The following is a 14,058-nucleotide window of genomic DNA, read 5'->3' on the forward strand; positions in this document are numbered from 1 at the left end:
ATACAGTCGCCAAAAAACTTGCAGATTGGTAAAACACTCTGTAATCAATTACTACAGAGTCCAGGGTTATTATGAGAGCAAGTTTGAGGGGAAATAATGGAAAAGGGTACACGTTAGCAGAAGCCTCCTTTAACACAGATGAAATTCAGTTCCTAGCAGAAGAAAAATCCACATATGAAGGCTCTGCATTAGTAAGCAGCAGCCCCTCCATAGACCTGAAACAGGCTAAGGTGGCCAGAGCAAATGAGGGGAGAGGAAAGCTGAAGGTGGACCAGAATCTGATGAAGCAGAGGCATATTATGCTGGATTTTTGCTTGCTTTTTTTAAGTATCCTAAGAATAACAGAAATTTCCTGAAGGATTTTAAATATGGGAATGAAACAAAAAAAAAAAAAAAATTTTTTTAAACTTTTTTTGAATGCTAACATCAGGAATGGATGGAGGCGGGGGGGGGGGTAGGTGTAGAGCAACAATGGATACAGGCAGACCCATTATAATAGCACAAGTGAGAGATTATGGCTGCCTAGGTTGGATAATGGTATAGACACATTAGAAATACTTACTGGCCAGGATTTGGGGATTGAATGAGAGAAGGAGGAGAAACAAAGACTGGGAAATTTTTGGCCTGAACACCTAAGAGGATGATGTGATGGTGCCATGTGTTAAGATGAGCTTTAGGTGTTTAAAAACATTTGATAGGTTTTCACTAAATGTATACAAATATCACATAAAATTAAAAAATGAAATAAAATAGCATTGTCTTTAATACTTGAGAAAACTACAAAATCATGTCATAATTTCAAAGTATATTCCTTGATCAACTATGGTCTTCCCAAAATTTCTCAGTCTCAGTGTCTGAGCTTACTAAAAATTGCCAACATCAATTTTAGATTGTCATTTTAAAAGAATTTCCTATCGCCCTTATAACAAATACAAAAATGACCTACAAAGCTTGGTCCCACCTTGTCCTTTGGCTAATTTTGCCTACTTTTAGTTCTTGCAGTATGCTTCTGCCTTTGGATCTTTGGACATTTTTTCCTTTGCGAAGAACAACTCTACTCCTAGCTAACAGCTACTTGTTTTCTCAATTTCAATTCAGCTATCACTTCCACATGAAATTAGGCCCCCACTGTGTGCTCTTATAGGAAATTATGTTTTCTCTTCTGAGAATTTATGGTTTTTAATGTTTACATATATGTCCCCCAAGGACAGAGATCATATCTACTTTGTTCTATCACTGAAACCCTAAAAACATAAAACATAGAACCTGCCACCCAGCAGGCATTCCAACTTCTGTTGAACAATGAATGAATACGGTAACAAGGCAAGCTGAAGGCTACTAAATTAGATTTAATCCAAATTCTGTTCTTCCCTGGCAATCTTACATCAGGCTAGACAGAGAGCAATTTATTTTATCATCTCTAAAACAGGATAAAACATAAACATAACCACTTTGCATACAAGAACTACCAATGTAGAAGTTTGGCAAGGGTATTTTGTTTTTAATAGGCTAAATGCTACATAACTGCATTTTACTGAAGACAGAAAACAAGTATGATATTCCTTATAATCAAAGAACTAATTAAAACTGTGAAATTAAATGCAGATCATCTAAAATTTACTATTTATAACAAGTATATCCTTAACTATTTTCAAGATTTTAGCGCTACTAAAATTTAAAAAAAAAAAAAAAAAAAAAAAAAAAGGCAATACTACATAGAAAAATTTCTGGACTCTTGTAAAGTGTTACTGTTTTATTTTTTATTTTGTCGAATACACATCTGTTTTACTGGCAGTCCAGATAAACAAGTATATAAAGGAAATATTTAAATTTTCTTTTGGCAGATGTCTAAACTGTGCAGATTAAAATGCCTTAATTTAACCTGAAGAAATGGTTTTGAATCATACAAAGTTTTAAGAAGAAAAATAAAGACTGTCCAAAGGGATTCTCCTAGCTTATAACACATTTCCAGAATAACTCTCAAAAAAAAAATTCAAAAATACTCATTGACTACTTTAAAAATATGTTGATACCATATGGCTTTATGAAATAACTTCTAAAATTTATATTTTTTTTTATTTAAAAAGGACCCCAAGTTTTAAATAAACTGCTAGCAATATCATTTTCCTCACTTAAAAGTGCATATCTCTGAGGGTGGGACATACATACTTTTTGAACAAATAATGATTTTTACAAATTTTTAACACAAAAAAAATCACTTAAAATATTTTTAAGGGGGAAAAGAGTTTTCACCAAAAGTCATCTTTAAATAGACTGCAGCAGATGAAACTGTTAACTGTTGTTTTTGTTTTCCATCAGAATTCTCAATGAGATGCTTTGGCAGTTTTAAGACATATCACGGTCTCTCCCAAGAGACACTGACATTAATGATGTCCGTGGAGATGGCAATTGCCTTGATGGCTCAGTTTGAATAGAGACATTACTGGGCTGGTTCTCCAAATCAGAGGCAAAGGTACTCTCTTCTCTTACATCAAGAGTTTGTTCAACTGAAGCTGCCTGGGATGGAATATTATCCACAGTTTTGTTGGCATTATTCAAGTTGTTATTAAGCGTGGTAGTATTACACTCCGTGTCTAGGATGCCAAATTCATCTTCTATTGTAACTACATCTTTAGCTTCAAATGGTTCGAAGGGAGGAGGCAAAAACTCACTTTGTAAAGAGTCTTGAGGACCACTATTATCGCATTCTGTATCCTCCTTTACTTCAGAATCCTTATCACTATCACTGTCAATGGTAATTACAACTGGTGAGCGTGAAGCATTGTCCCCATGATGCTTCTTATGCTTCTTCTTGTGCTTCTTCTTTTTCTTTTTATGGTGTCTAGTCATATCAGTAGCTTTTCCTTCATAAACTATCTCCACACTCAAGCTCCGGGTCCTCCTTTTTTTCCTCTTGTGTTTTGTCTCTCTGTCTGATGACCGGCTGTCTGAAAAGCTATCACTCTCATTTTTGTGGTTTCCATCTAATTTTGACGAGGATTTTTGGTAATGGCTTTCCTTTACTTTAGAAGCAAATTCACGAGAAGGTTGGGCCACTTCGTTAGTACCCTCCAAATGGCGTGTTTTGTATTTTCGTTTCCCCCCAGGCTTTTCATTTCTTACCCAATCAGGCCCTGTAGATGCAGTCTTTGATCTATTACTAGATAGGCTCCTTGATCTGTGCCTTTCATAGTAGTAATACTTCCTTTCACTGTGATTATTTTTTTTCCTTGCATTTGTTCTTTCAGAAAAGGACTGAATTCTAAATTCTGGACTTGAAGATTGTCTGGAATAATGAGCTCTGGACAGAGTCCTCCTCCTGTATGATGATTCGTAGCCATCCCTGTCCTTGTTTCTACTATAGTAAGTGTACTCCCACTTATATCTGCTTCCATAATTATTTCTTAAGTAATAACGATCTCTATTTCTGCTCCGTGATCTTCTTTTACCATGATCACTGCTACGAGATCTTGATCTGCTTGTGCTTTCACTACTTAGAGAGAGAGTCTGGCTTCTTCTTGACCAGCTGCTATCTCTAGTTCTTGATCTCTTTTTGTCTCTTCTACCTCTAGGTCTGCTACTCTCCCTGCTTCTGGATCTTTTGCTTTTCATCCTTTTCTTCCCATGATGCTTTCTACGATTCTTCTGATCATGCCCACTTCTACTCTGGGAACGTGAATCTGAACTTCTTGACCTTGCCCTCCTCCTGTGTCTACGGTTATATGGGGAATATACTCTGTCTCCTCTGATAGATGAGCTCAGGTCTCTAGGAGATGACAATGATGTTGAGTGTTTCTCTTCCTTCTTCGACTTGATTCTTTTACCAGAACCACAATGACCTTTATTTATTTGCTCATCCTTTCCAAGGACAGAGCGTGGAGATGAACATCTACTAACATCACTATCACCAGAACTGTAAGATTGTTCTTGTGTCTTCACTGTCTCCATTTTCTCATAAGAGCCTAACTCCTCAGAATCAGAGGACAGTTCAACAAGTTCTGGGGTCCTCTCAGCTAGTGGTTTAACAAACCCAACAATGACACAATTATCTGAAGAAGAATCACTGTCATTATTTAGGTCTTCATTACTTTGTACTCCTTGTATCTGAGATGTAGCTCTTCCTGCTACAAGTTCTTCATCTGAACTATCAGAAGTATTTAAAAGGGAAGACATGGCAGCATGTACCTGCTCTGAGCTTGAGTAAGATGGCCCTGGAGTTTCGTCATCCCATGGTGCTTGACTAACAGTGGTTACATTGATATCCAACTCTTGGGTTTCAGCTTCATCTGGAGATATTGTTATAACTGAAGAATCAGAATGGCTACCTTCTTCATATGAAGGAGCAGGACAATCATAGTTAGCATGCTGGTCAAAAGCTGCCATGTTAAAGGGAGATCGAGCAAAACTGATAAATTCATGTATAAAATGCTCAGTCCGATTAAGTAAAAACGGTCTTAAGTCAGATACAAACTCCCGACTCTCCAAGTCATAGCGAGTAACATTACTCATGATGATGTGCTGGACAATATTCACTAAAGATCCATGAGCTCCAAAAAGAACTGTAAGTTCACGTTTTAACCAGGGGACTAATCTGTGAAGGCAAGCCGGATTTCTACGGAAAAATTCAGCTGAAATATCCCTGCAGCGACCACCATCTTCAATATTTCTAACACGAGCACCAGCACGATAGAGAGTTCGTCTGAAATTAATAATATCTTGTTCTTGAATTTTTCGCAAAGATCTTTCATCTGCAGTACTTGGCCTCCTTATTGCAATCTGCCTCATAAGTTGAGGAATTTCACCATTTCTAGGTCTTGCTGAAATGCCTAACCCTTCAAACAGTACTCCACTATCTGGTGGAGTTGTTGTTCTTCTATTCACGGTACTACTAGGTGAATACACAGAAGTACTTCGATTTGTCATAGTTGTACGATAGCGAAATCGTGGAGCATCAGGGGTGGCAAAAGAACCATTATACGAAGGCCTCAGGACATACTCCTTGAAGTCATCTTCTGCCCTCACAGAATGGAAAATAGAATCAAAGGGCTGTTTACACAGTGGACATTCAGCTTTGTTTTTTGACCACTCCTGTACACAGCGAAAACAGAACTTATGTAAACAGCGATCTAAGTAAGACACATTATCAAATCTATCCAAGCATATAGGACACTTAGAATCAGGAGATGCATCAGCTGGTACTGTCTGTTGCAATTTGCTAGTACCAGCTTTAGGTGAAAAGTTGTCCATTTTAAATTCCTTAGCAGCTGATGCCATTATCTGTAAAAGGGAAAAAAATACATCAGTCATCTGATAAAAAAGAAACTAAACCTGGAAAAAAAAAAGCAAATAATGACTATGAGACATTCTTTGGTGAAAGTAGTTGAGTAGCTCATTATCTTTGTAATATGCAAGGGCAGCATAGCATGGTACTTAAAACACAAGCACTAAAGTCAGGTATTTGAATCCTGAATTGAATTCTGATTCCACACTAGCAAGCGTGACTAGATCGGTGATAATAGAACCTGCATCACAGTGTTTGTGAAGATATAAAAAGCCTTCAGAGGGGCGCCTGGGTGGCTCGGTTGAGCATCCAACTTCGGCTCAGGTCATGATCTCACAGCTCGTGAGCTCGAGCCCCACATCCAGTTCTGTGCTGACAGCTTGAAGCCTGCTTCAGATTCTGTCTCCATCTCTCTCTGCCCCTCTCCAAGCTTGTGTTCACTCTCTCTCTCTCAAAATATAAACATTAACAAAATAAAGGGGAACCTGGGTGGCTCAGTCAGTTAAGCGTCTGACTTCGGCTCAGGCCATGATCTCACAGTTCATGGGTTTGAGCCCCACGTCAGGCTGGGTGCTGACAGCTCAGAGCCTGGACCCTGCTTTGGATTCTGTGTCTCCTTCTTGCTCTGCTCCTCCCCCACTCACACTCTGTCTCTCTCAAAAATAAACATTTTAAAAAACTTAAAAAAAAATAAAAACCCTTTAGAAAAGGTACATTATCATATATAGTAAGCTTTCAAGTACTATACAGCATTCTATCTTTAATTGTTTTAAAGTTTATTTATTTTGAGAGAGAGAGAGAGAGAGAGAGAGAGAGAGAGAGAGAGAGAGAGAGAGAAGCAAGCATGGGGCAGAGACAGAGGGAGAGAGAGAATCCCAAGCAAGCTCTGCATGGTTAACGCTGAGCCCAATGCAGGACTCCAACTCACAAACTGCAAGATCATGAACTGAGCCGAAGTTAGATGCTTAACTGACTGAGCCATCCAGGTGCCCCTAACTTTCTATTCTTTTTCAAGAGAATTTAACAGGGGGCACCTGGGTGGCTCAGTCAGTTAAGCATCCTACTCCGGATTCCAGCTCAGGTCATGATCTCATAGTTCGTGAGATGGAGCCCTGCATGGGGCTCTGCACTGACAGCGCAGAGCCTGCTTGGGATTCTCTCCTTCTCTCTCTTTGCCCCTACCCAGACTCACTCTCTCCCACACACAATCTCTCTCTCAAAATAAATAAACTTAAAAAAAAAAAAATAGAGAACTAAAAAAAATTTGATATATACAAAAGAAAATCTGCCAAGAACTCATGTATCCACCACCCAGATTTAACAACTTCACATTTTTCATGGTTATTCCAAATTTTCTAAAATATCCCTTATCTTCTCCTATCCCTCTCTAGAAAACAAAAACCCAAATCACCACAGTCCTCAGTTGGTGTTATTTCCATGTATGGTTTTATATCATTGATACAAATGTCCTGAACAACACAGACTGACTTATTTTATTTGTGGAAAAGTATTGGATATGCACCTTTAAAAATAACTGTAGTGACAGGCACCTGGGTAGCTCAGTAAGTTAAGCGTCCGACTCTTGGTTTTGGCTCAGGTCATGATCTCATGGTCGTGGGATCAAGCCCCAGCGGGGTTCCATGCTGGGCATGAAGCCCACTTGGGATTCTCTCTCCCTCTGTCCCTCCCCCCGCTTGCTCATGCTCTCAAAAAAATAAAAAATAAAAATAACTGTCGTGAGATAATCTGCATACCACAAAGTTCACCAGTTTAAACCAATTCTGTAGTCTTTAGTGGAATATTCTTACACACACACACAAAAGTATCTTTTAGTGAAGACTAAATGAAATATGTAAAAGCACTCAAAGGTAGTTGCTGGCTCACAGCAACTACTGCATAAACGTTAGAAGCTGTTATTATTATTACTATTTGTTACACTATTATTTTCAGTTCCTCACTGACTCCTTACAGAATCCCCTAAAAGCCTTGCTTAGATTTTATTTAATCCAAAGTCACCCACAAAGTTTCTTGAAATAATGCTTCTAGTCTCATTTTTTCCCCACAAGGATCACTAAAATCTTACAGATTAGTTTTGTTTTCTTTAAATTTATCAGTTTATGTTGACCCATAACTTACAAAATGATTTTGCCAGAGCTGAAATTTGGTGTGCCTTATATTTTTGGCTTTATCATCTTATCTCTCTTTAGCTATATTCTATACTAATCACTAAATATATATTAAATACTAGGTTCTTCCTTTATGTTTCCTGGACCTATTATTCATCTTTATTCACCTCCTCTATTACAGGGAGTTCTATCAGCAGTCAACTGCTTTCAAGTCAGCCAAACAATACAACTTTCTAAACACTGCCCATACCAAACTCTAACAAACCCGATGACAAAAATCCATGATTGTGAAATGTAACTATTTCATCACAGATTTCAAATTAAACTTGCTCATCTAGGGTATCTTAACTTTCTCCAAGACATAACTTAATAGGAAATCAATTAATGCTGAACAAATGTTTCTCCAGGGATCTAAATATTTCTAGTCCTCTATTTTCTAGACCAGAAATACAAAAATCAACACTCTACAGCATAGAATTGCAAATTGCTTAGAGCTATATAAATAATACAGTACTAATTGTTACTATATTTAAACTCTGAAACCTTAATATTGCATAAATCTCTCAGCATTTTCCCCTACTTCTAACATTTTTATTCTCCCCCAGGAAAAAAAAAAAGCCTAAAAATAAACATTTTTATGATCAGAGTCTGTGCACTAGGGGAAGGAATGAAGAATGGAGTGAGAACTGGAGAGGTTCACAGAGAACCTGGACTGAAAAGCAAATTTCCCCTAAAAATAACTCTAAACTAGAGATATCCAATTAGCTCTAGATTTTAGTCTGTACACCTATGTAATAAAGGGATTACTAGACTTTTAAAAAAGACTGGTGAATTTAAAGCTAATACATTGTATCTTAGTTTATTTCTTGGAAATACAGACATTTAGTATTTACTGAACATTTGCAATTCACATAAAAATTACAACCCTGAATGCATTTATTAAAGGAAATTAGTAGGTAGTAAACTTGAAGTTCAAATAAAACAAAATATCAAGTAGGATTTGTTTTAAAAAATGGAATCTTAAGTCTTCCCTTCCCTTCCCTAGTTTAATAAGCCTGTTAACCACTTTGACAGCACAGCATAAAGCTAAAGAATGATCAGTAATGTCATTTACAATAGACAAAAAGAAAAGAGTCGTTTTGTATTTCTCAAGTATCTTTAGATATAAAGAATGGAAGTTACCAGAAACATCAAACAATGGCAATGAATGTACATCATCAAATAAGAGATTTACTCCTTCAAAAACATCACTAATGCTGAAATTAAAACATTTGCTAATGGAGCACCTGGCTTGCTCGGTCAGTAGAGCATGTGACTCTTGATCTCGAGGTAATGAGTTCAAGCTCCAATTGGGTGTAGAGATTACTTTTTTTTTTTAATTCACCAAAATATTTGCTGAGATACAAATGAGACAGAATTACCACATGACCCAGAATTCAACACCTACCCAAGAGAAATGAAAACCTATGTCCACACAAAAACCTGGATGTGAATAATCAGAGCAGCATTTGTCACAATAGCTCAAACGTGGAAACAATCCCAACAACTGACGAAAAGACAAAATGTGGTATATCCATACAATGGAATATAACTGGGCAATAAAAAGGATGAAGCACTGATAAATGCTACAATATAGATGAAAATTTTCATTAAGCTAAATGGGAAAAAAAAAACTAGTCGCTAAGACCACATGTTGCATGATGCCATTCATATGAAATGTCCAGAATAGGCAAATCTATGGATGAAAATTTATGGTGGTTGCTGGGGGAGGGAGAGAGATTACAAAGTTTATTTCTGAGATGATGAAAATGTTCAATTATAGTTGCACAACTCTGTAAGTATACCCAAAACCACTGGATTATACACTTTAAACAGGTGACCTTTATGGATGGAATATAAATTCTATTTCAACAAAGCTGTTTTAAAAATACGAATTAAGGCATAAAACAGGAATGGTTAGGAAACAGATCAAGTTTTATAGGTTTATAAATTCTGGGTTTAGGTAGCAAAGGTGGACCTGATGGTGGATTTAGTGCTTCAGATTCTAGAACCTTGTGATAAAGGTTTCTCTGTCCTCGCACTCTAGGAATCGGGACTTGAAGTTAATTTCCCCACAGGGCTAAAGATGAAATCAATTCTTCTGATCCTTTTTCCAGAACTGCCTCCCAAATTCTAAATAAACTTTGCCACGTTTAGGATACACTGATTAAACCAAACCTTCCCCAAATCTTCAAATCTACTGGCCTTAACAGAGGTAAGAATCCTTCCTATCACATTTTGGGGTAATTGCAGATATTTAACAAGTATGTATTACTTAGGGAAAATGAGTGAGAGGGGGTAAAGAATGGAGAGACTGGAGTCTATAAATTATGTCAGGACATTTAAAAATGGTGCTAATTAGGGGCATCTGGGTGCCTCAGTCAGTTAAGGCTCTGACTCTTCATTTCGGTTCAGGTCATGATCTTGAGGTTCATGAATTCGAGCCCCAAGTCAGAGAATTCCTGCTTAAATTCTCTCGCTCTCTCTCCCTCTCTGCCCCTACCCAGTTTGTGCGTGCATGCAATCTCTTTCTCTCTCTGAAAATAAATTAAGTTTATTTTAAAAAATGGTGATTACATATAGGGGAGTGATGTTATTAATTCTAATGTTGAGCCAGGGTTGAAAATCAAAGCCACTTATTAGCGGTGTGATCTGGAGGAAATTATTTCTCAAAACCTTCAAATTTTCCCAATTCTAAAATGGGTTAAATAACAGTACCCACCTGAAAAGTGATGAACTAGAATAAGCCCCAAATATTAAAAATAATCTGGAGGGGTGCCTGGGTAGCTCAGTAGTTAAGAGTCCCACTTTGGCTCAGGTCATGATCTCATGGTTCCTGAGTTCAAGCCCCACACCAGGCTCTGTGCTGACAGCTGGGAGCCTGGAACCTGCTTCAGATTCTGGGTCTCCCTCTCTCTCTCTGCCCCCCAGCTCATGCTCTCTCTCAAAAATAAACAAACATTAAAAAATAATAATAAAAATAAAAGTAATCTGGGTCTTACCTCTTATGACCTTAAAAACCACTGTACTCTCTGATCTGCAATTCAGTTCCCAAGGATCACATGGATCTTACAGGATCTACTGACCAGAAGCTATGAATTTTAATTCCAATTCCAGCCATAAAAAAAACCTGCTTGGGAACCATTTCCTTCTAAAGCCACTCACTCCAGGTAAGCATTACTGCTTTGGCTGCCTAAAGCTTTTAATTTCATTGACTAAAAAAATAAAAAAGACCCCAACCTTCACCATTAACTTAAATCTCGGATAACTATTAATTTATTCTAAATAATCTTGAAAATTACCTACCAAAAATTCTATTCTCTTTTGCCTTTAAAACATTGTTTGCTTCATCTCAGTACGGCTCCCTTCCAGTCTACGAATCAGCAGCCCACGAGGAAAGCTGCACTGACTGGATGGTTGGAAAAACCACAGGCAGGCGAGCCCAACCCACAATGTGTAACACAGCACAGACAACTCCAATAGTCACGGTGATAGTGGCTTCCTCGGGGTGAGAACTGCCACTCGCCAGGATCGCTGATAAGCACCACGTGCATTACATAATCACAACGAACTAAAACACATTTACTCCTATTTTACAGACAGGCGGAGAGATTAGGGAACCTAACCTCTGGCAAAACCTCTGATAGTGGCGATGCCACTAGTGAGACGCGAACGTTTTGTTTTGTGTGGGGTCCCCCACCCCCCGCCCCCAAGAGCAAGCTTTTTTCCAGTACACCGGTAGGCTCGCGCCCCTCGGGAGAGGTTCCAGGAAAGGCAACCCTTCCCCGCCCACCCGCACAAATCCACAGGTGCGCCACCAGAGCCGCCAGCCCGCCCGCCGGGAGCCCCGCCCCGCCGAGGCCCGGACGGCCCCTCAAGCTCCCTGGTCCCTGGGCCTCGTTCCAGGCCAGGAGCGCCGGCTAGCCCAGCCCTTCCGACCTCCGCGCCCCATTGTTTCGGGTCTTTCTCACCTCGGAGGATGCCGGCGCAGGCCCGGCTGGGGCGCCCGTGCCAAGCTCCCGGCGGCCCAAAAAGCTAGGTCGATGACGGCAGGATCCGCGAAGGCGTACTCGACGACTTCTCCGCCGGCCCTCAGGAACGGGAGCAAGCGGGGGCGCTTCACCCTCCTCGCGAGACAGCGGAGACCCCGGCGGCTGCTGCGACCCCTGTGACGTAAAGCGCTCATCACCAATGGCAGCTTGGGGGGCGGCGGCAGAAAGCGAGACCCACTCCGCAGCCCCCCGCGCGTCAAAACACAACACCCGCGTGCGTAACGCATGCGCAGTAGAAGGGCGCCGGCACCGAGGGCGGGGCCTAAAAACTCTCGGCCGAGCCCCGGCCCTTCCCCCATCGTCGCCTCCACTCCCCGAAGGGGAGCTCTGAGATCCTTCCAGGCACAAATCATTACTATCACCGTCATTCTTGTGATCACCAGTTTCTGGGGGTTACAGGCCCACTACTTAATTTTCGTATTTAACTTACCCGAAAAACACGATAACCAGCTTGGTTTCATTTAAACCTCACCAAACTCTGCGAAAAGTTACTAAAATTACCTCTAGTTGTAAACATAAAGGAACTGAGTTATATGGAGGTGAAGTGACCGCCTCCGGTAGCACAGCTAGGAAATAACACTGGAATTCGAATGGAATCCAAAGCCAGAGCCCAACCAGTGTCCTACGCAGTCTTCATAAATCTACTCCAGTCTAAGGATAAACAGGGATTACCTAAAAAAACAGGACCTTGAAATCTTCCCAAAACTGGTAACGTTTTTTTCTCAAAAGAACACTTTTCCCCTTCCCCGTATCTGGATTAAAACGCTCTTTAGGTGATACCTGAGATGTATAGACACAACGTCTGAGCCTAAAGCGGCCCATTGCTCCACTCTACCCACAGGCCTCAGATGGGAGCGTCCCAAACATTCTCAAGCTAAACTTGGTACAACGGCCCAGATACAAAATGCTGTCTTTGGCTTAATATCTGATAATGTGCTACCGTTCTAAACACATAACATACGCTCAAAAAGACACTTGTTGATCGGCACGTACATTATGCCAGGTAATGCGCGCTACGTTATTTCTTCTTAGAAGTATCATTTACATTCACAAGCCACTAAGTTCTCAAAGACTGTTTTCTGGCAGAAGGGCTCAATTAACAGGGACTCCCATAACGATTTGTCCCTGTGTTATATAAAAATGGGTAACACTCTTATTTAAGCCAATGATGAATACACGAACGTCTATCTGTATCATGTGGAAACAAATGCGGGAGGAAACGTTAATCCCTCCAGCGTCAGAAACCAATGTAGTATTTAAAATAAGGATTATTTTTTCAAATAAATTTTTAAATGCACAAGACGGTTCATTATCTTGCATGAATACAGCACTGCAACTGAAAGACCGGTTGTTAAGGCACGCCCATCTAACTAAAAAAAAAAAAAAAAAAAAAGCCATTTTCAACATTTTCTCCTTTATCTCATCCCCTCCCCGCACCCCAAGCTGGCCCGCAGATCACGTGAGCCTGTCCCCAGCTCCGGGCGGAAGAGGCCGGCCCAGCTGAAGGGAAACGCTCCTGGAGGAGAGGGGCGGGCGCTGATGCCCGGCTGCAAGATGGCCGCCACCGCTCGGCAGCCGCCGCCCGGGAGGTTACTCTAAGGCCCGCAGTTTCCCTCCGTTCCCGCTGAACGCCGCAGCCTCCTTACCATGAAGCCAGTGAGTCGCCGCACCCTGGACTGGATTTATTCAGTGGTAGGTCCCTAGTCTGGCGGGGCTCCACGGTGTCGACTCCCTAGGCCCGCAGGCGGAAGGCCCCCTATTTCTTCAGCGCCCACAAACTCTAAAATCCATTCCTGTATTAAGGATTTTACTCTCACCTCGACTCCGCCTCTTCCTGGAAGACACGCTCTTCCGCTTCTTACGTAAGGGCGGCTGGGTGTACTCGCCTCCGGAACCCTTTATTCCAGTTGTTCACTGTAATTCCCACCTTAGCAACGTACACGGCAACCTGTTGGGGCGAGGGGAGGGAGAAAAGTACCACTTACAGTAACTTTTTTTTTTTTTTTGCTCTTATTCCCCATCTTGCATTTTTTTAGTTGCTTCTCGCGATCGTATTGCTCTCCTGGGGATATGTCATCTATGCATCAACAGTAGTCGCACGACGACAGCTAAGCAAGAAATACCCAGACAAAATCTTGGGGATGAATGAGAATTTGTAATTCTTCTGGATTTAATTCTGTGCATATAGTTCTTTACCTCATGCTTATATGACACGTGTGTATATTTAAAGTAAAATCCATTATGCAGAGTTTCCAATTTTTGTTTCGTATAAGTGCTTTATAATAACCACTAATCTAATTTTCACAGAGGTTTGTCTTTTACATTCTTATATAAAACCTAGATCTGACAGCATGGGAGAACTGGATCCTAAGTAGAATGACCTGTTTTTCCACCTAGAGTTTCTAAAGTACCTCTTTTAAAATGCCTCAGAAAGTCTTCTTTAAAACAAATTGTGTGGAATTGTCGTTCTTATATTTGTTTATTGCAACATTTCATTCTGTTGCACACCTTCACATAAGATTAGGTTAAGTACTGAGCAAGAAAAAAATATTATGTGACT

At 40.3% G+C, this 14,058-nt stretch overlaps 2 protein-coding genes across 2 annotated transcripts; one reads left to right on the top strand and one right to left on the bottom strand.

The window, feature by feature from the left end:
• Positions 1-1,733: 1,733 nt before the first annotated feature.
• On the bottom strand, positions 1,734-11,891 carry TOPORS (TOP1 binding arginine/serine rich protein, E3 ubiquitin ligase; the record flags this gene model as incomplete). The annotated part of the gene is made up of 2 exons (XM_049627776.1): positions 1,734-5,277; positions 11,418-11,891. Coding segments are annotated over 2 exons (3,405 nt in total), but the record flags the coding sequence as incomplete, so codon positions are not given.
• Positions 11,892-13,005: 1,114 nt separating this feature from the next.
• On the top strand, positions 13,006-13,754 carry SMIM27 (small integral membrane protein 27). The gene is made up of 2 exons (XM_049624790.1): positions 13,006-13,190; positions 13,535-13,754. Exons 1-2 carry the CDS (start codon positions 13,146-13,148, stop codon positions 13,655-13,657), a joined length of 168 nt encoding a protein of 55 aa, XP_049480747.1. The 5' UTR covers positions 13,006-13,145; the 3' UTR covers positions 13,658-13,754.
• The last annotated feature ends 304 nt before the right edge of the window (positions 13,755-14,058 follow it).

The sequence above is a fragment of the Panthera uncia genome, chromosome D4 (assembly GCF_023721935.1).
Source record: "Panthera uncia isolate 11264 chromosome D4, Puncia_PCG_1.0, whole genome shotgun sequence".
NCBI lineage: Eukaryota > Metazoa > Chordata > Mammalia > Carnivora > Felidae > Panthera > Panthera uncia.